Source organism: Ixodes scapularis, unplaced genomic scaffold (genome assembly GCF_016920785.2).
Source record: "Ixodes scapularis isolate PalLabHiFi unplaced genomic scaffold, ASM1692078v2 PGA_scaffold1__304_contigs__length_218370807, whole genome shotgun sequence".
Taxonomy (NCBI): Eukaryota; Metazoa; Arthropoda; class Arachnida; order Ixodida; family Ixodidae; genus Ixodes; species Ixodes scapularis.
This window is the reverse complement of record NW_024609846.1, coordinates 89970416-89991860: the sequence shown is the minus strand read 5'-3', so window position 1 is coordinate 89991860 and position 21445 is coordinate 89970416. Positions and strand designations below refer to the sequence as shown.

At 47.7% G+C, this 21445-nt stretch overlaps 1 protein-coding gene across 2 annotated transcripts in view; it reads left to right on the top strand.

The window, feature by feature from the left end:
- The window catches only part of LOC120836841 (neprilysin-2), a 202838-nt gene that overhangs the window by 72516 nt on the left and 108877 nt on the right, over nt 1–21445 (top strand). The window contains exon 1 of one of the 2 annotated variants that reach the window (XM_040205924.3): nt 10653–10773. The exons of the other annotated variant lie outside the window; for it this stretch is intronic. Within the exon in view, the coding sequence (XP_040061858.1) occupies nt 10751–10773 (23 nt within the window). The 5' untranslated portion in view covers nt 10653–10750. Of the gene's footprint in view, nt 1–10652; nt 10774–21445 lie in introns of those variants that run through there. 2 annotated transcript variants of the gene reach the window in all.

Below are 21445 nucleotides of genomic sequence, written 5' to 3'. Positions count from 1 at the left end.
TTTTCAAGGAACGTGGAATGAGTGCAATGAGTCTTGATGCCTCAAGAACATTAAAAAGAAGATAGTGCGGTGCAGCGTGGATGACCCAGACAAGTGGCACATTATACTTGGTTTCAGCTTATGTTCGGACGCAGCCGACGCTACGAGCTAATGGAATTTACCAAGCAGCGTCAAAAGCGCAAGTCACTAGGTCTTTTGAAGCTATCCCATTGGTCCCCTCCCTTTTGAAGCTATCCCATTGGTCCCTGCCCTCTTGAAGCTATCCCATTGGTCTTTTCCCTTTTGAAGCTATCCCATTGGTCCCATCAGCTTGTAGCGTCGACTGCGTCTAAACTTAAAGGGCACCTAAAAATAAAATAAGTTTTTATTTAACATTCTGGTTGGAACACCCGTGTCAAAAATTAATTTTATGGGAATTTTTTTTGGTGCAATTTTGATTGCGCGAGACGCGATTTAGTTGGTTGTCACCTCTTTTCTCTCTTGGCATTCGGAAAAAAGATGTAACCAGTAACTTAACTCTGTTACCCGTTACTTGAAATAAGTTACGTATGCACGTTACCCGTTCTGCTTTGAAAAAGTAACGTGTACGTTACTACGTCACAGAAGATAGTAGACAGTTTTAGTGGACCGTACGCTAGATAGAGCTTTGCGTACGCAAGGAAATTGCGGGTCGTGAGTGCGCATGCACAGAACGCACTAGAAGGGCTAGCGTATTGCGTACGCACGCAACGCTGGGGATTTCGCGTTGCGGGCTAGCGGGCTTTGCGGGAGCTCTCGAGAGATCTCGGGCCCAACGAGAGCGCCAGTTTCAAGATGGCGGTTACCTCGAGTGGCGCAGCAAGGGCGACGTGGTGTTCTCGAAGTCCTGTGTTACGTGAAATTGCGCAATGTTCAGCTAGGCAATTGTTTCCGGTACTTTACGCGGTCAAATCAGATTGCCGTGCAGCTGAAGGGGTGCACACTAAAAATGTTCACCGCTCGCAATGAGCGCCAACGCTGCGATCTGCTCAACGCTAAGCCTATTCGCACAGTCCATCGCCGACGGACGAACGACTCTTCAAGAAATCGCCGAAGTTCTCGCTTCGCCGGACATCAGTAGGTCATGGATCTTATTCCGCAACAGCATTCATGAAAGGTGCCGTTTCCACGGGACGATTAACGGAGGCTCCATGATCGAATTCGCCTACGCACTCGGGCTCGGAGCTTCTGTACTCCGCAGAAAAGCGCGCTTGGCGAGGCAGCTGCGGTTTGGTTTATTTGAAATAAAATGTTTAGACACGTTTTCATTTTCAATATTTTTTTTTCTGGATTTTTCTACGGCTGTTGCAAATTTAACCAAGATCGTGCGAGATGTTCACTCAGAAACGTAACGCACAACTAAATTCGGTCCGAGCAGGTCGTTTCTTAGCGTACGCTATACTAGAGCCAGCAACGCTATACAGAAACTGTCTAGTAATGCGTTACCGGTAACGCCGTTGCCTGTAACGCGTTACCGCCAACGCTGTCGAAAAGTCAGCTCTTTATCAGCAAGGTCAGCGCTGTATTCGGCGCTGACTAACAGGACTGAGCCAATGCTGCGATGTACGTGTGAACGGGCCTTGAAGCGAACAGAAAGCATTCAGTAAGAACAAAGTTCGACGAACATCGATTAAAGCCCGTTTCTTCCCCTCTCGCACCCGCAGTTTGGTAGTCGACAACTCCAAGGGGAATTCATTCAGTAATTGCAGAAAAGCACAGTGATCGAACACCAGCCGTAAAAAACATGAAGTTTTAATATATCATTACGATTACTTCCAATACGCTGCCCCATACTCCGAAAGCCGCCTCGGTGGCTCCGAGGAGAGAGCACTGGCCTACGGATCCCCATGTGGCGGGTTCGAATCCCGGCCGAGGTGCCCGCAATCTGACTGAGGCTTATTGCGGAGAAGGCGCCGTATAATCGAGCTTTCAGTCGCACGTCAAAAGATCCTCAGGTGGTTGAAATTAATACTCAGTCCTCCGCTGGGGCGTGCCAGATGCCTGTCGTTGGTTTGGCACGTCAAACTCCCAAATTTTACTTTGCCCGATATTCCGCCGGTGCCTTTGCGCCCATGCATCGTATCGTTATCGGATAATGTTACCGGAGCTCGAAATCGGCCTTCTAGAACTCTACTCAAAATTGCAGCAAGTGGGTTCTCTGCGTGCACGCTTTGCGAGGAAGTCGACGTGCGGACGAATCCTTCCATTCCGCGCTGTTTACACTGCTGGCTCGAACGGTTTCCGAGGGGGCGATTGACGTTGCGTAATATACCCCAGGATTCCAACGCGACTCGGAGCCAATCCGTCACTGGGCCCAACAGTGACACCGTCCGGCCTTTCCGTTACGCGAACAGTGAGCACGCGGCGATTGATATCTTTTGCTCAATCAGCGATTTCCCCGTACCGTATAATTGTCTCCCGCGACAAGGTACCAAAGTCGCCGATGAGCTCGGGAACGGGATTCACCCGCTAATTGGTTTTCGCCAAAGTCACCGAATCCCTCGCCGGCAATTCGTTGATTCCACGAGTGCAAAGGTCCTTTTTTTTTATGTTCCGTTTCACTTGACGATGGACTGCAGTGGACGGTATCCGCTATAACGCTAGCCAATCTAACGCGCTCAACTTACCACGTGACTGCGCGTCCCGCACGCAGCTCTGCTCTGAGCCCCTTTCGAAAGGTGCGCTTGACGTGGCGTTGGATTGACCTCCATGGCTCGTAGCGTCCTCCGTGGTCCATCATAGCATGAAACGGACTATAGGAGGCACTGATATGGTACGATTGTTGTCTGGAAAGTTCTGCCCGTTGTAGGAAGATGGACGAAAACTAAAAATAAAAGTTTCCTATTTAATCTTCAGGTAGATATATTGAATTTTAATGTGTCACGGTTTGCTTAGTGCGATACATTTCTGAAAATGGGAAATGATATTGATTCAGCTATCTCGGATTCATTGTTTTATTGTCACTTTCGTCACAACATTATTATTTTTTTAAATTTTTATTCACTGTTTATTAACAAAGTCGAGGTCACGCGTGATAGCGAAAAAAACTACTGTCTGAACGACATCGAGAGACGAGACGAATTAGAGTGTGCTGCTAATGTTACGATAATAGACGATGAATTCTCTGACTCTTCGGAAATTACCCATCATAACGTTACGGTCGACATACAGTCGACATCATAAGTTAAGTCGACATACATAAGGTTAAGTCGACATAAATCAACGAATGAAAATTGCTAAATGTACGGTACCTTCTTGATAGATTCCGGGTGGTGGTAACGCTAGATATAATCCCCGCTCTAACCGACCATTTTGCCTTTTTTAGCCATAAAGCTGCCTGAGATATATCTCGTGGTTTGAACGGACCATTAAAAAAAAAAGAAAAAAAAAAAGAAAAAAGAAAACAGTGATATTTGTTGTTAAAACAAGATTCATGAGTAAAACTCTGAACGCGTTAGAAATTTATAAAGAAAGGATCCGTAAAGAAAGTGCAATGCATTCAGAAAAACACTTGGGCTCATTTTCTCTTGTGGCATTTCACATCATCGTGTCCGAGAATGATTCATCCGGAATCATTTTCTCTGCGGGAGTTCTGTAGGACCACTTTGGTTTTTGTTTGGGACCATATTGTCCTAGAGCCATACCTCTGCCAAATATGTTGACCAATTACGAGCGAATGAACCTATTGTTTTGTCCGTCCTTGTGTTTACACGTACTTTCAGTAATGTCTCCACCTGTTGGTCTGCTGGCTCGTAAAAACAAAACGCTATACGTATAGAGACTCGGGGAGAGGAGATGAGAGAACAAGGGGACGTCAGGGCGCCGAACTCTGTTTGGATTGAATGATCAGTGGTTAGAAGCTAAGTTATGGCTGGCTTTGTCCATTGTTCGAACGTGAACGCCGGACGCCTATGTTGGAGCGCGTTGTTTCAATGGTGAGTAGAGAAAAATGTCGCTAGCTTTGTGTCTACCCCTAAATCATTCCAATCGGAGCTCGCGGTGTTCTGACCTCCTCGCACGCTCTCCTCTCCTTCTCTCTCTCTGTTTCCATTCGTATAAGAATAGAGCTACGGGTTTGCCAGAGCACCTTTCGTCGCAGCGCCCCCGTAGGATTAAGAATGCGGAGTATCACACCCAGACTCAACAATGAGAAGGAAAACAAAACATAATAGTATTTGAGCATCTACGTTTCTTGTGCCGTTTTATCTTTGGAGGAAGCCGCAGCCGAGTGTTGCATCTCGTTTAATTCAAGCGGGTCCTCCGCGGGAAGAGTTTCTTCTGCAGACCGTCTGGCTCTGTTGAACTTCCCTAGCCACTCTTTTCTCTTTTTTTTTTTTGCTTCGCTAGGTTTCTTTTTTTTTTTTTTTTAGGTTTGTAGTGGGCATTCTGAGAAACTTTCCCGCGTGCTTTCACGCGTTACACGAAAAGTCAAGAACTCTTCTTGCCGGCAGCGCTCTACCGAAGAAGCCACGACTCGCCTTCCTTTTAATTTATTTTTCCTCGAACGTTAACTGTTCGTGACCGCTTCGTTCAAGGTCACGTCGTTCTCGTCGATGATAAAAAGCGGACGTTTCTAAGAGTTTAACAAACGTAGGGCGTGGCTTCGTATGTTCAGTCTTCTTGCTTCGTGATTGGTTCCTATCGACCGATCCCGCAACCTCATTGGTTTAGATTATTAAGGTGCTCTCAACACGCCACGCCCTGTTTTTCTTAAGCTGTCAAATACTGTAAGCGGTTCCAACCTAGTATGACTTAAGCTTAACTTATATGATGGCAGCAAGGCTTTAAAGCGAACGATAGAACTGTAAAACCCGACCTTTATTTCAGCGGCCCCAATTTTTCTCAAATTAAGCCCGAGGGGTCATATTTGCGATAATTGAATCCCAAAAATTTTAGAGGCGGAAACGAAAGGATGCAGTCGATACGAGCGACGTTAGTTAAAGGGACCGTTCAATGATTCCTTCGTGGAACTTTAATACTCTTTCAGACCTGATCCCCGGTGTTCGCAATGTAAAAAACGTACGTTAGTTTTTGTTTTGTTTTTTTTCACTCTGCATTTCTAATTGTCCTAGAAAACGCTAACCGCCCCAATTCATGGCCGCAACAAGGCGTCACGTGTTCTGTCCCCGGTTAGGAACGCACAAAGTGCTCTCGACACGTTAAAGTCGCACTGCTCATACAAGAACACATCGCAACGAACATGACGACACAAATATATTTATTTTCTTCATTTATTTACATCGTACCTACATCGCCCTTTGGGAATTATTGTAGTTTTCTTTTCTAGAAAACACTATGAGAAGTGAAAAAAAGCAACAACAACCAAAAACAAATCCTTATTATCAATGGACAAATTATCTTCCGTGAGGTCGTTCCGCTCTCCCGCGGTTTTGACAAAGAATGAATTAGCAAAATTGTCAGTCCTGTAAGTGGGTACAGCGACCTTTTTAGTAGGGTCGCAACGGGAGGAGACGTAGGATGGCTCCATAAGATAGGTGGCTTTATTAATTCCTGTTTTATTGTGAGAAACAGCGGTGGAAGAATTTTAGTCTTAGTTTGATTCTTCTACATTCGAGTGTTTCCCATCCCAGCATAGCTTTCATATCTGTAACCCTAGCATAAAGGTCATCGTTGTTCAGAACAAAGCGCGCGGCCTGATTTTGAATTTTCGTCTAGTTTATTTATAAGGAAGTCGTGATAAGGGTTCCACACGACGCACGCGTAATCAAGGATCGTTTTTGCCCAAGAAAAATAGTGTTTATTTAACGTTTCTTGATGCGGACCTAAGATTTCGTCGGATAATATAAAACATTTTACTAGCCTTTCCGATTGTACGTTCTATGTGGCTGTTCCATTTTAGGGAATCTACGAATAGCACTTCTAGGTAAACATATTCGAACACAGTGCATAAAGCGGTACCGGTAGCTTTGAAAATTGTTCAGCTTGCTTCTCGAGAAACGAATATGTTTGCATTTACTTAGATTTAGGCTCATTTTCCATTGATTGCACCAAGAAGATAAAATGTTGATGTCGGTTTGTAATAGGGCAAGGTCGTCTGACGTGTTTATTTCCCTGTATACTACGCAGTCATCGGCGAACAGTTTGATGTTAGACTGTTCATTTTCGGTGATGTCATTTATGTATATGAGAAAAAGCAAAGGCCTATAAGGCACTCCCTTGCGGCACACCCGACGTAACCCGAGTCGATTTGGATATAGTAGCGTTTAGGACAACACGATGCTCTCGACGTTCTGAATAATTTCGTATCCAGTTCAGGACGTTTGGATCTATGTTTAGCAAAGCCAATTAATACAATAATAACTGATGTGCCACCGTGTCAAATGCCTTGCGAACGTTTAAAAACACTCAGTCGACATATTTCCTGCTATTTATAATGATCTGGATGTCTGATGATAAAATTCTACCAGCTGTGTGTTGCAAGAGTAACCGCTTCGAAAACCATGCTGTAAGGGGGAAAATAAGTTTGTCAAATCCAGGAACGAGTAAAGGTTACTATAAATAATATGTTAAAACAACTTGCACGACGTTAATATCGACGTTAATAAAATAGGGCGATAATTTTCAACACTGGATTTAGACCCGAATTTAAAAACAGGTGTGACGTTTGCCATCTTCCTATCCATTGGAACCATCGCTGCGTTTGAAGATTCGTTGAATATAACAAAAAGATAACGCGCTACAACGGCCTTGGTTGCACCGATTCCGCGCAGTAACTTAACGATACCGTTCATGTCAACTGTAATGCAGGAATTACGCTTTGCCGTGTTCGGTAAGCCACTGGAGATCTGCACACAGACCTCACGTCTGTTCGGAGCCTTATTTGCTTCGCACATCTATGTGCTTCGAACATGCCTGCGGGCATATTTTGCATGGTCGATATGACAGGACCGTTGGAAGAAATCTGCCTCATACAGTGTCTACAGCCTGTATTTCGTACGAGGTATTAGCAATGTAACCGCGGTTCGGCGATTTCCGCCACGACACTGATTAGTCGCGAACGCGAACCAGGCCGAATAGCCGCCGACGCACCGGCACATCTGGTCGTCACAATTTGTCTGCTTCTGCGAGAAAGCACATGCAGCTGCAAGTCTGCCGAGGTCATCTTCACAAGCATGCTGGACGTCAAAGTCAAATTAGTCGTTAGTTGATTTATACAGCCGGAGGTTAGTCTGCCAGAACATGGCGACATTGTTACCTACTGTAGATAAGCAATAGACCTATTGCTATATTACCCAAGCATTAAGGAGGATGCAGGGATTGGTGTTCCACGCGCCGCACGTGCTGACCTCAGCAGTAGTAACTATTCTAAAGCAAATACCGAAAACAGATGGCATCTTGCACGCGCGTTCGTCAACGCTTCATTTTGGTTATTTGGCGCATGGAACACCAATCCCTGCATTTTCCTTGATGCTTGGGTAATATAGCAAATGGTCTATTTAGCCAGTGCAGTACGACTGGTAGCCCGGGGTCTTTAACGTGCATCACGCAGTAGTGACACACGACCGCACGCCGGTACGATGCTCATCCAGGTCGAAACGGGCAGGGGTGGGGATTGAGCCCAGGGGTGCTATGTTGCGCTTTTTGGACTCCCAGGAGACTAGGGAGAGGGAAGTGACGTCAACGACACAGCAAACGCAGATTGGGTGTTGATTTCGTTTTCTTCTGTCAACATCCAATCTGCGTTTGCTGTGTTGTTGACGTCACTTCCCTCTTCCAAGTCTCCTGGGAGTCCAAAAAGCGCAACATTGCCCCCCAGGATCCTGGGTTCCGCAGCGCGAGCTTTCGCTCCACGAGCTCCGAGTTGGTGTGCGCTAGCCCATTCGGCCACCGATCCCCCTCAGAAAATTACGAGCGAATGACTAAACTCAGAAAACAATAGACCGATCTCACCAGCCAGTTTGACTACGCCACCGCTGCCGCAATGCGTCGAGGAAACTATAGTCTTTCTGTGCGTGCGACAACTTCGCGGGAGCTCTGCGCGTGTGGAGCACGAGAAAGCACGAGCCCTCTCGTGCATTGCCGTTTTCTTTCTGTGAACTAAAGTTATGGCGGCGCCACGCATGCACCGAGCGCTTGGTGAGATCGGTCTATCTGACCTAAAAAAGAAAAGAAAAATGTACAAGCGCTGGAACAACGAGCATGTCGTTTCACCTGCGCCCATCACATTTTTCAGGTGTAATTGCAGGTCATTCGCTTGAATCCTTCCGATGATCGCGACGCTTAGTAACTAAATATGTCGTGTGCTTGTTTAGACAGCCGAAAGTTGTCCGGTATCTCAGCTGTAGACGAAAAATGTCGCCAGTGCAGTACCCTCGCTAGCCTGGAAGTCTTTAGCGTGCATCACGCAGTAGTGATGCACGACCGTACGCCGGTACGATGCTAATTCATATCGAAACGGGCAGGGGTGAAGATTTAGCCCAGGGTCCTCGGGTTCTTTTGCGCGAGCTCTCTCCACGTGCTCTGAGTTGTTTCTTTCACACACTCAGACATTAATCTCTCCTTGCGTGATTGGCTAGTTGCATAATTTGTGGGAACATTAGTTTGTTTTAGAGAGCACCTCGTACTCTCTGGAAAACTATAGATGCGCAAGCATTTTCTGGAGTGTTCAACGAGCCTCCTCTGAAGAGCATCACAAACCAGCTCAGGGTGGTTACAAATACACCGTGGAACACGGAACAGAGGATATGCCAGCCGAACGTCGCAACAGCTTGTTCATATACGTTTGAGTGACCGATGCTTTGGCAGACTTCAGTTCAGTTAACAAGCCTTTTGAGTCGATTATTTCAGCGTACACGAGAAGCCGTCTTTCAACAACCGCGTGAATTATAAAGTGCTTTTCGGCGTCATGCGGATCACAGCCACCCGTCAGTCAGCCGCAATTTCGACTCGCAGCTCCGACGAACCACGCCACGGTACGGAGTGTATATACAGGGAGTTCGCGAGAAACGACAACTCTGTTTTTCGGCCCGGATTAATGAACTATACATTGCGGAATGCTCGAACTCTCTGAGAATATGTAGCTATAGAGGTTGGTATAGAACGCAAAAAGAGTTTGAGAAGATGACGTTGCCTGAATCAAAAGATAATTCAGAAAAACTAAATTTCTCCATAAGCCGACGTCCACCTACGCCTAATATCGTCAAAACAAGAAATGATATTGTGAACGTTTGTGGAATTTGTATCAATAAAAAACTTTTCTGCAAGAAAGTGAATTTTGTTTTCTAATTCTTACTGGAAAGTTTGTTCCACTGACGCTACAGGCGCTTACAATGTCATTTTTGTTTTTGTCTGGATGAAATTAGGCTTAGGTGGACGTCGGTTCATAAAGAAAAATAGTTTTTCTCAACTATATTTTGATTCAGGTAACCTCATTATCTCAAATTTCCGCATTCTATCCCAACCTCTAGCGCCACATTCTCACGGAGTTCGAGCATTCTGCGATGCATATCGTTTATTTACCCAGGCCGAAAAACACTTCTCTTTTCTCGGGAACATACTGTCCCAAACGCAGCCGCACCATCATCGGGTTAGTCATGTTTCCGTACGTGGTCTACATTGCTGCACCAATGACAAGCAGAAAAGGCCTAGTGACTTGTGCTTTTGACGCTGTTTGATTGATCCCATTAGCTCGTAGCGTCGACTGCGTGTTTACTTAAGCTGGAACGAAGTATTGTGCCATTCATTGAACAGTGTGCCGACATAACACCACGTGACCGTGATTGGCATTCTCTGTGTGCTGGAGGAAAATAAACTCACAAACCTCTTTTTTAGAGTTTAGACTCCCGGATTTCCGTTTTATTTGAAATGAAGGTTCCTTTGGTTAATCTGACAACGCATTTCGCTAGTTTTGTGTATGACAGGGGGGGGGGGGGGGGGTTATACTTACAAACATAGGTATTTCTCTAAGGACAGTACCATGAATATACGAGCGATTGTAGGGCATAACCTTAGTGCGAACGGAAGTAAAGGTCACCGAAACCCAGTCGCTACTTTAAACGATGCAGTCCTGGCTTAGCAGAGCACTTGCAACCCGTTCGGGCGTGCGGAGTTTTGTAAAGACGCACTCTCCTCGGCACGACTCTGGAGCGCTGTCGTTAGCCGTGTCGCGGCCGACCTTCACCCCGGAACGCCCAACGACGAAGAACAAGGACAGGTCCCAAGACGGAAGCGCCGTTACCCCAGCCGCCACAGAGACTTACCCACCGATCGTCCCAACAGCTGACAGCGTCGCCCAAAATTATGCGCGCCGACTCAGCCAATCAGCCGTCGACTCTGCGCCAAATATCACTACGCGCTTTGCGTACCCGAAGTCGGGGGGACAGCACGGTCACGTGGTGCGAGGTCAACAGCTGACTGGTCCAATGAATGAATGCGCCGCTGTCACTTTAAAGGCCATCGGCAGCGTCTGGCGTCGAAGGCGGCGAACGGTCGACGCCGTTATCGGGCCCGGGACCCGTCAGACGGCTTCCACCAGTTCGTTATAGAGTGGTTGCTTCGCCCCGCGCGGCCGCGGAGCAGAAGACAAGCAAAAGAAACACAATCTGGGAGATTCGTCCGTGCCGCTGCTGCGCTTCCGGATTCCCGCGGCACAAAAGCGTCGTCAGCAGGGCGCGCGGACACAGACACCGAGACCGAGAGGACGCGACGACCCGGGAACATAGGAGCCTTCGCCATCGGGACACGGATTCGCAGCACCAACGAGCGCGACGTTATGAACCGCTATGCGAAGGACCGGTGAGTGCCCACGAAGTCCGGTGCGTCTATTTTCCCGCCGAGTTCTTCGGAGAGCCTATCACTGCAATCTGTCGAGGGCGCTCGATGAATGACGATGCGGATAATATGTTTAGAGTACACATAAGAAAAATATCAGTTCGCTCTTTGACACTTAGTGTCACAGAGCAAACTGGTTTTTTTTTTATGCCTACATGACTAAGCATGACACTTTACGTGCTTACGTCATGCTTAATACCGCAACGTGGATCTATCTTTTTTATTTTTTTTTTCGGGGGGGGGGGGGGGGATTAAGTATATTATCAACCACTTACTTCGCCAAGCTCCGTCCGTAGACTGATTTGCTCTGCGGAAAAGTAGACGTATCGGACTATAGTTCCCAGCTCGTTGCCTCGAGGACACTGGGTAGCGCAAAGCACTTCAGACACTTCAAAGAAAGAAAACAAAATAACGTTATTGTTCCTGTCTTCATGAAGGCAGGAATGAAGGCACGAAGTCGCGCTTCGATGGCAGCTTTCTTGCCTTTTTTGCCTCCACGCGCCGTGTGATATTGCCGAATGCAGAGAAATCGAGTGAGAGACGCTACACTTAACATTTAGGCCGCTTGATGCCGACTGCTTTACTAGAGTAGGACGTGGCTCATTATGACGGCGGTCGTCGGTGCCCGCCAACTATTGAGTGATAGATTTGTTACCAAGGCGTGCAGCGCTCTGTCACTACCTTTTGCGAAGTAAAAAACTTAATAAGGAAAAATTTCAAAAAAAAAAATGGCGTAGCTGCATAAATCAATATACGAACGAACCGATTCCTCTATGTCAGTGCCGGATTAAGGCATTTCGGGGCCCTGGGCTTAGGCTGCTATGAGGCCTCTACCTATGATAATGGTGGGGGTGATGATGGTGGTGGTGGAGGTAACGATGACGACGGGAATATGTATATCTTTTAACTTGTTAAATCTAGATATGTTTCATCGTATGATTATTGTCGAGCCTTGTTTAGATCCGTAGATTCAATGGAATTCAAGTTTTCCTTGCTGTCATTGAGCGGATGCGATTGTTTAGAAGCTACTTCGCAAATAATCAACCCCTCCAGCGATTTACAATATAGTAATTTTGAGATATAAAACTGAAATCAAATAAACATTGCGGAAAATATTAGGGTTTGTCGTTCACATCCAGCTACTTAACTACAAAAGCAACAACAACAACAAAAGACACTAAATTGCTTCCGTTTAAAATGTTGACTCTGCTCATGAATTTGCTTGACTAGAATTACAGCTGGATTCATAGAGTACATGCCCGGCTAAGTTTACACAAATTGGTCGCGATGTCGACTTGTAGCACAGGTGACCCTCTTGCTAACATGTCGAGTGACACCATTAATCACCCATGAATTGAGTTATGCAGCAACCGAGAAGGTACCTGCAAAATTCCCATTCTAATTTCCCTTACCCTAAACTAAATGGCATGCCTCGCAAATCGACAGCTGCCACGAAAATCTAGAGCCCTTATTCTTGTAATTGTTCCAAATCATTGGAAGTGTTTTAACTTCTAGCTAGCCCTCTGTTAGTTAATTACTGGTGTGAACAGTGAAGGGATTGACATAGGCAAGAAAGAAATTTCGGTGTTTGAAGCAGTCTTTTTCGGGATCAAACTACTTCGTAAACGCTCTTGTAATAACTGAACCCTCGTTTCGCCAACAAACACAGACTTCCACATTTAAAGCATAGGAGAAACTGCGTGCGATTCTAAGACATTGACCGCTGTCGTTTGGGCACATGTGCGTTTAAAGAATTTATCATGAGAATCGAGATGTTTTCTTTTTGTATCTACACGCTGTCTTTTTGAATGGGAAAAATGTTTTGCATGAAATTTAGTACTAATCTTGTTCTTTTTAAATGCAGTAATTTAGACATCGGCGGCCATTTTGCTCTGCGACTCAACGTTAAAAATTAAAAGGTTATGCCTCAGAGGTTGGTGAAACTATTGCAGTATTCTTATCAGTCGCTAAAAGGAAGAGTGTTCAGTTGCACTGGCAGACCAGATATCGACTCCAGAGCACTTCCTTGCAGTCATTACCCACCGAAAACTGTTAAGGAGCGCCTTAAGAGCCGGCTCCTTAAAACGCCTCGTCGTTGGTGGCTATAGAGACGGTGTCCGGCAGATTTACGGGCACCTTTTCACTTGGTCCAAACTTATCGTCCTGGAATAAACTCCATATGGATTTTCGCGAAAAGGTTTAAAACAACATGTGTGAACCATCTGCGTTGCTTGCTTAACACTTCCTTAACTTCCTGCCCACAATTGTCCGTAAAACACGCTAGGGGGGCCACAGTACAAAAGAAAGCTCCATAACCGTCCTTCAATCAAGCTCCAATTAAAAAAACAAAAGATCTAACAAGGGGCATGGGAGGCCGTGTTAAATTTTGTTGTTCTGGAACGCTCTTGTACAGCGAGCTCACAAACGCCAGCTGATCTATAGACGGGAACTTTATGGCATCCTTATTTCCTTGTTGAGCAAAAAAGAGAACGAGAAGGCCATTGCGCAAGAGGTCCTTCGGAGTGTTTCTTCTGCTCTCTGCCTAAACTTTCTTTAAAAAAAAAAAAAGACTAACATTTTTAAATTTTCAGGGGACAGCATGGGGCCCCCTGACAGCCTGGGGCCCAGGGCTGCAGCCCCCTTAGCCCGTACCTTAATCCGGCCCTGCTCTATGTAACAGAAAACATGGGGCATCTGTCAGCACTTGCCTTTGATCGGCGCTTGCGGGAACAAAGCTCACCCTGATGCTCCATGCCTGCGCGGTGCATTGAGCGGATCCAAGTGTCGTTTCTTGGGGAAGGAGGCTTTCCCGCAGATATTACGAGCTTTTGCATCGACTTTATTTCTTCTTGCATCGCCCATCCTTCACGAGCTATCCCTGCTTCATTCAGGTTCACACCGGCGAAGTGGGTGGCGTAAGCAATACGGTGAGCAACTGAGGGAGAGGAGGGGATGAGAGCATGCGGTGACGTCAGATCGCCGAGCTCCGATCGGAAGGATTAGTCGGTAGGCGCCATGTCCCAACGTCTGGCGTTCGAATGCCAGACCGTGCGCGAGGAGCCCACGACGTTTTCGTTCGCTCTCTTTGAAGGGGGACGGTGGGCAGACAAGGGCAGGTAGCCTCGGCGTCTACTCACTAATCCCTCCAATCAGAGCACGGCGCCCGGACGTCACTACACGCCGTCATCTCCTCCTCCTGTATTGCTTTCTGTTCCCACGAGTCGCTATCGGACGACGGAAGGGCATCGTGATTTTGTTAGCAATTTGGTGATTACTTCGGCGGGCTCTGTCGGTCTGGCGAGGAAAATTATGATCTTGCATCCTTTGAAGAGTCTGACTCGCATTTTGTGTCAGCTAGTTTAATTCGTCACCACTTTAGTGGCCTCCATTTATACGTAGCAAAAATAGAACCAAAAACCAAACTGGTTTTAATTTTTTCTTTCGGTGGTTCCTTCAAAACACATTTGGTCCAGAAGTTTAGAGGATCACTTGCACGGAGGTTAAAGCGGATATATCTCGCTAGGAGGTACTCGCGGGGGAAAAGATTTGCGACCATCCGTGCATGAAGAGATACACGCTCGTTCTCAGGCGGCCACCGAAACCGAGATGTACGCGGTGCTCAGCTGAGCGAAGGGGGCATGCCCGGCCTTGGGAGAGTCTACCGAGGTTTAGAGGCAGCAGCGTATCCAGGCGAAGCCGCGTGCAACCGTATGTATCGGTGACTTCGCCGGCTGGAGTCTTGGATCTGAACATCGCTTTCCCAGAGGACTGGCCGAGGCTGTTGTTTCGCCAAAGCGCCGCGCGCACGACGGACACACGCACGAGGAAAGCTGGGTCTGCGCTCGTTGTTTGCATCTTTAGCCGTGATCTTTAGTCAGGTGAGAACAGCAATGAGCAGCTTCAGTTGCACCGCCACCAGCGCGAGCCCATCGACGGCACTTCCAAGTCTCGTGCACCTCGAGCGCGCGCGCGCAGTCAAAGCACGGCGGAAGGCGCGGAGCTCACGCCGGAGGCCGGGCTTTCGAAGTCCTGTTGTTCTCATTCTGTCAGTCGCTATAAATGGTGAGCTTTTCAGCGTTCGCGTTTTTGGAAGCGATGGACATGCGCATTCCCGACTGTCGAGATCGGACGCCGGGTTGTGAGATTGCACTCATTGGAACGGTGCATAGGCCAACGTCGAGAGATCAAAGTCAGTTGACACGCTTCCTAGAACGCCCGGCGCCTTTCCGTGGCGCTTCCGCTCGGTGGCGCTTGCTACGCTATTGGCCCACCCTATGGCTAGAAGTGATGGAACCGGGGGGGCGTCGGGTGCACATTGCCTGCGGTAGAAACTGGGTTCATTGTGGTTCTTATAGGGAACATGAGATTTGCGCAAAAAGAGCGTCGTTCGCAAACGGTCCTGTTCCGTACCCAGTGGGAGCGGAGTTACTGGTGGCGCTGATAGCTGCATACACGCTGCCAACGGAGAAGAACCGTTTTGTAACGACGCTCTCCCGTGGAGCTTGTCAACGAACGTTGGCATAAACTTTCCCGTAAAAAGGCTTCTGGCCGATGCCGTTTGGCGTGTCCTCGCGTATATGCGGCACTCGCTTTGCTGGCTTTCTGGAGCGACAAATTCGTGTCTGCTGGGCTGGAAAGATTGCACGCTGCACGCTGTGATTTTGTAAAGATTACAATGGTCTACCCGCCTTTCAAACACAAACACTGATACATAGATCTATCGATCTGAACACACTAACATATATGGCTAGATAAGGCCAGATATATGGTTCGCATAATTTCCGGCATACCAGAGAGAGAGAGAGAAAGAGGGATCCAATCGCTGCAAAGTACGGATGGATCTCGGTGAGTAAGGAAGCTGATAATATGTTAAACCTAAAAGAAATATTTGCTTTGTTACAATGAGCACGACGTCATGCTCAATGCAACAGCGCAGACATTTCTGGTAGGTTTAACGTATATTTTCATCCTCGTCATACGCCGAGCTCTCTCCACAGACAGCAGCAAATGGCTCTATCGAGTGTTTTGCGGGAAAGTAGATGCACTGGATTCTTTTTCTAGCTTGTCTAAACAAAATTCAATACACCTGGAAACTCCCGTTTGCCTGGTAGATCTCTCTTGGGGGTGGCAATTCTTCAGTCATGGAGTACTTCTTTGTTGGCAAGTTCAGAAGTGCTGCTTGAGGCTTTCACCGATTTGTTCGGTATTCCCAGCGCTGGCTATTAGAGGGCGTAAATTTGAAACGGGTCTATGGGGGCTGACGCCCTAAATGTCCGGGCTTGTCGCTGCGGCGTGAAGAGCCCCCGCGCCAGACTTTCTTGGCGCTCCCCGGCGCGACCTCCGAAGGCCCGGATGTACCCTCGCTAGCGCCGCGCCCTCGCTAGGAGGTCAGTGCACGGTCGACACGAGTGAGGGTGCTTTCTTGGGACGCCGAGAGTCGCCGCAACCGACGTGGCAACGAAGGCAGTCAGGACGTCACCCGAATTGCTTTATCGACAAGGAGTGATTAATAGGATACTGAGTCAACTCAAATATGATGCCCCGTGCTGTTTATGAACCATAGCGACGCGCTCACTTCCCTCCATGACATGCGGATCGTCAGTCTTTACGGTCCAGGTGTCGTCGAAATCAGGACCAACGTATAGCACGTGCGAAGTGAAGGCGCAACTAGAACATGAAATGAAGAGCGTGTGATTAACCCTTGATGTTTCTTAGAGAGCGTGAGGTTTTAGCCCCTGACAGGATGAGAACGGCTGGAGGTCTCTTTTTGAATGCCCGGCCTTCAACACGCGCTCCTTGCCTTCCGTCATGCTCTGGCTGCGCGTGCACGCTCCAGGTTCACGAGACGCCGTCGCGTTATTGAAGATAGGAAACTCGCGCTGGAAGCGGGACAACTGAAACTTCTCCCTACCATTCTAATCCTGTCAGTGACTATGGTGTGCAATTAAGTATTTGTATCTCCACTGTAGAAGGGTAGCTTTAACTCTGGGATCCTTGGCGTGCATCATTCAGTGGTGATGACGCGGTCGCACGCCAGTACAATGCCTGTACATGATCAAGCCATAGCCTCCTATATACTGACAAAGCCTGGCAGATCGCCACGAGAAGCGGCCGCCGAAAAGGAAAAGGTGGAGCGGCAGACAAAGGATGAGAGGAGAGCCACGTGACTGGCGCCCCGCTGCGGCGAGACGTTGAAACATACGTCTCCCGAGCGAACAAGTGTGTTTCGTGTCCTGTCCCCTGCAAAAGCTGTGCGCTGACGTCCAGGTTTCCGAGAAATGGCTCTTTGATGCTCTGTGCTACCAGACCCTCGCGCTCCAAATATGCGACTGGGCACTCTATGGCTCCGTCGTCGAACTGCCGTGCTTTATGAGTATAGAGGAGGCTACGGTCAAGCTCAGGATTCCGGGGCTGTGTAACGCGCAAGCAATCGGGTGCCATTTTCAGCGTTCGTGGCGCGTGCTTCGCTCGCTTTGCGAAGCTGCGAACATGCGTGTGCTGGGTTGGGAAGATCGCACGCTGGGTTGTAGTAGAGTGCCTTAACGTCCTTTTGTTTTGGGTGCTGCCATCGTTTGTAGTACCCGATGCCGACAGCACGCGCTCACAGGGAAAAGAGAAAGAAATCGCAGGAAACAAACTGTCGCTGTAGCACTGTCAGCGCCACGAGCGCGTGCAGGGACACCACTCTTTCACGCGCTTGAGAACAAAAAATAAATATAAGCGTCCGAAACAAAATGGACAGATTTCATCACCCCCAAGCAAGGACGTTTCCCCAAGCAAAGCGCACATGAACGCACCCTAAATTGTAGTTTTGTAAAACATTGCAGGTGGTGTGTACTTCCGGACAAAATTTTCTGCGGCAAAAAAACCAAAGCTATAGACCTTTTCTGTGTACTCTCGTCCCCAGCCACCTAATAGGCGTATCAGGTATGGGTGACGAAAAAATAATCCAACGTTTCAACTTGCAAATAGTAAAAAAAATAAAGGGGAGGAAAAAAGAGAAAGTGTGACGGTTACGCTTATTTCCTAAATGCCTTCTATTGGCGTGGCAAAGGCAAAACAATGTTTTCGCCCATACTGGAAGTGACGGCAATTCAAGATGGCGGCAGTGACGTTACGTCGCGTACTTTTGGCAACCATGAAAGAGAGAGAGAAGAAAGCCGCTTTTGTAGGAATTTAGAGTGATGAGTTAATCCTCTATAGTCTTCCGGGAGGAGAAGAGCGACATCTCGGCAAATCTGGGAGGCACAAAATAGGGTCCTGTTGAGAAGAGAGCCCCTTCTTCCCCTCTTCTCTGGTGCCCATCGGAGCGCCCTTCGAACGACGTCACGTGCAAGCCATGTATGGGTGCGCTCGCGCACTATGAGCACCGATATAGGTTGTTTACGCGCGCACGCTTCATTTCTTTTGAAATGCCGAAGAGCGTTTCCCCACCATCAAGCCTGCGTTCGCACACAGTTGCGTCGGTTGCGTTTTGAAGGAACAAAACAACACCAACGACAAATTCACCGGGACAACTGTTCGCCGTATACAATGTGGCAAGGAAGCAAGAAGTAGCTTCGGGATGGAATATTCAGTCATGGGTTTGCCAGTGTTTGGGTCGTTGCGGTCGTTTTGGTTGCAGTGAACGCATCCGACGCAAATGTGTAAACCGCCCTACCCCTATTCGGCCACCGCTCCCGCTTAAAATGAAACTTCAGCAACCTGAAGTTTCGTGAAGTTGACGGTTCGAATTCGACCGAAATCGCAGCTTCGTGATGAAATTCCAGTTTGCCTGACCGTTTCCATGTAACGCGAGTGCCAGTATTTGTACGTTACAAATACGTATGAAGCAAAATATTCCCGAGCAGACACCTGGCTGTATTTTCGGTATCATCCAGTTTAAAATATTAGTAAATAAAAGAAAACGGCGTTCCTTGGTTGAGACACTGGTGTGCTACATGCTGATATGGTCTCAAAATGCAAGCAAGATCGGGGTCACACTGCCCATACATAATACAAAAGACAGTGTGCAAACACGAGTCACCGCAATATCCGTGTTTTGAGTGCCGCGTGCGTGAATGTGGCCCCGGCTTTACGTATGTACACCACTCCAATAGGAGGTATTCACTGGACGCCATATTTGAGGGCGATGTTTAGAGCGCATGCTCAGAACAAGCTCACATTAATAGCCTGCTAAGGCTGGCAACCTTTATGGTGCTAAATGCACGCTCCAAAAGGACTGCGGAAGCTCGCCGTCAGCACGCGCTCAGCAACAGCGCACACGGATATGGCCGCCAGTGGATACTTCCTATATTTTCAAGTCCTCAACCCAGCGTGCAATCTCCTCAGCCCAGCACGCGCATGCTCGTCGCTTCACAAGGCCAGCAAATCACACGCCATACGCACTAACACTAAATGTGGAACCGTCCAAGAGCCCTTTTTTTTTTGGAAAGGTCTATAGGCGCAGGCGATGGGTGTCGTAGACAGCGCGTGCTGGGTGGTCGCGTCTCACACTGTGAGACCCGACCACCCAGCACGCGTTGATGTACGCGTCTCACGTGTGAGACGCGTACCTCGGCGACGAGGAACGCGTCTCACATGCGTACCTCGCCGCCGTGTTGGACATGTTCCATGCCGAACGATTGACCTTCGGAAACCACGCCGTCTGTGCCATGACGCTCTCGGCGCCCCACGGTCGTGTCAACAACCGCGTCGCACCCAACGCTGTCTGCAAAAAAAAAAAAAAAAAAAAAAAAAAAAAAAAAATGAAGGGCGTTTTTTTCGGACTGCAGAGCAGCGCAAGTAAAACCGGCCTAATGGGAATTCAGATAACTGGCTTCGCAATCGCGGTGATGACATAGTTTGATACGTCAGCCCCCGTGTCGATGAGATCATCGAGTTTTGGCGGGTGCATTACCAGATACACTAAAAGCTCAATCCCGTGTCCTTGGGCTCGCCCACGCACGGAATAATTTCTGCGAGGTCATGACTTCTTGCAGACGGGGTAGAAGTTTGGACGTCCTTATTGATTCTAAATATACAGCTCCGTAACGCGGTGCAGTTGGCGTGGCGACAGTCGTTTTCCACGCGCATTAGTTACCAATTTGGGAACTATTCTAAAGGCAGGTTTATTTTCCACCGTCCCGTTTAGCTTCTGTTCGTTGTGATTGGTCAACCGCCTTTTGAAAAAGCTTTGTAAACAAATAACGGCAGCCAAGAAAGACTGGCTAATTCTTCGTGCTGAGTAGCCTGACTGAGAGCTGTTAGCTGTCTTATAATCTGCCTGTTCTGAAACTTCAAAGTTGCTTACTTTGTGGCGATCGTAGTGATTTCGCGGCAAGCGGCTAGCAGCTCTTTGTGATTGGTTCAGCAGAGCTACCAATACTACAAACCCCGCACCTGCGTATTCCCAGGACATAAAAAAAAAGATGGAAGCGAATTTTTTTTTATTTACGAACAGGCGGGCAGTAGAAACTAGCCTATGGGACAACAATTTTTCAAATCAGGCTTTAGAATGTTTGGGTTGCATGTAGTTGGCACTATGGCGACTGGGGAATATATGGCTCTGGTGGGGGACACCAAGGTGCTGTTACCTCGGCTACTTTCCCCATGGTCATTGAATTTTCTTTGTTGTATATATAATTCCGAATAGTCTGGTGGACCTAAGATAGAAAGAAGCATAAATGCACAAGTCTCAAATTTCCTTAGCGGAGCGACGGCTAGCGCCAAGCAGTCGGTATTCTGAAGCGAGCAATTCTTTTTATCTGAAACCCCCTAATACTAGGAATTTGTCTGTCCGCCCGCCCGTGCAGTTCCCGCGGCTAAATGCAGTAATGAAATTGACGTCACCTTGACCTAACTCCGTGGCGTCACGTCACGCGACCACGTTGCGTGATGTCATGTCACATGATGTAAAATTTTCCCTATATTTTGCGAAAAAATTAGTAAGCAATATGTTCTTGTTCACTCCCGAAACGTCTGTTCAATGTCTTTTAAATAAACTGAAACATTATTTCCTTAAATACTGAATTCTGCGAATTATGGCGCCTCGAACATAAAGGGCGCTGCCAAAACTTTTAATTTCAACATAGCTTAGAAACACCATCTAGTGATGGGAACGTGATGCCAGGGAACGAGGACCTCGCACCTGCTCAAAGCTGCTGCATAATTTGTCACCGCGCAGCGGCTGAAGCATGAAATAGAGAAACAGACATGACGCGTGTTTTCAGTTTTAAATAAATACTAGCTTCGCATTGACCAGTACTGGTGCCAGCACCCTTCTTCACACATACATATGATACAGCGTTGCACGGGTACGCAGCACCAATTACCAGGTCTTAATGCCTTTCTTTTTGCGTCTCAACACCGAATGGCTGGATGGTGATAAGTATATTTAAGCTCTAATTTAAAGAGCACTGCGCTCGACATCGCAAAGGTACCCGACCGCAAATTGGGGTAACCTCCTTCGCCATACATTGTTCAGCTTGGTTTCAAGAGCGAATTGGCGAGGTCATTATACTCCTTGATTCCTGCAAAAAGAGTCAGAAACCACGCTGAGTTGGGGTGTGTATTATCCCGTTTTGTTATGGCCGATTCTTGCCTATCGGAAGAGTCCTCTACCTTGAAAATGGTAAAAGCCAAAGCGTTTTGTTTA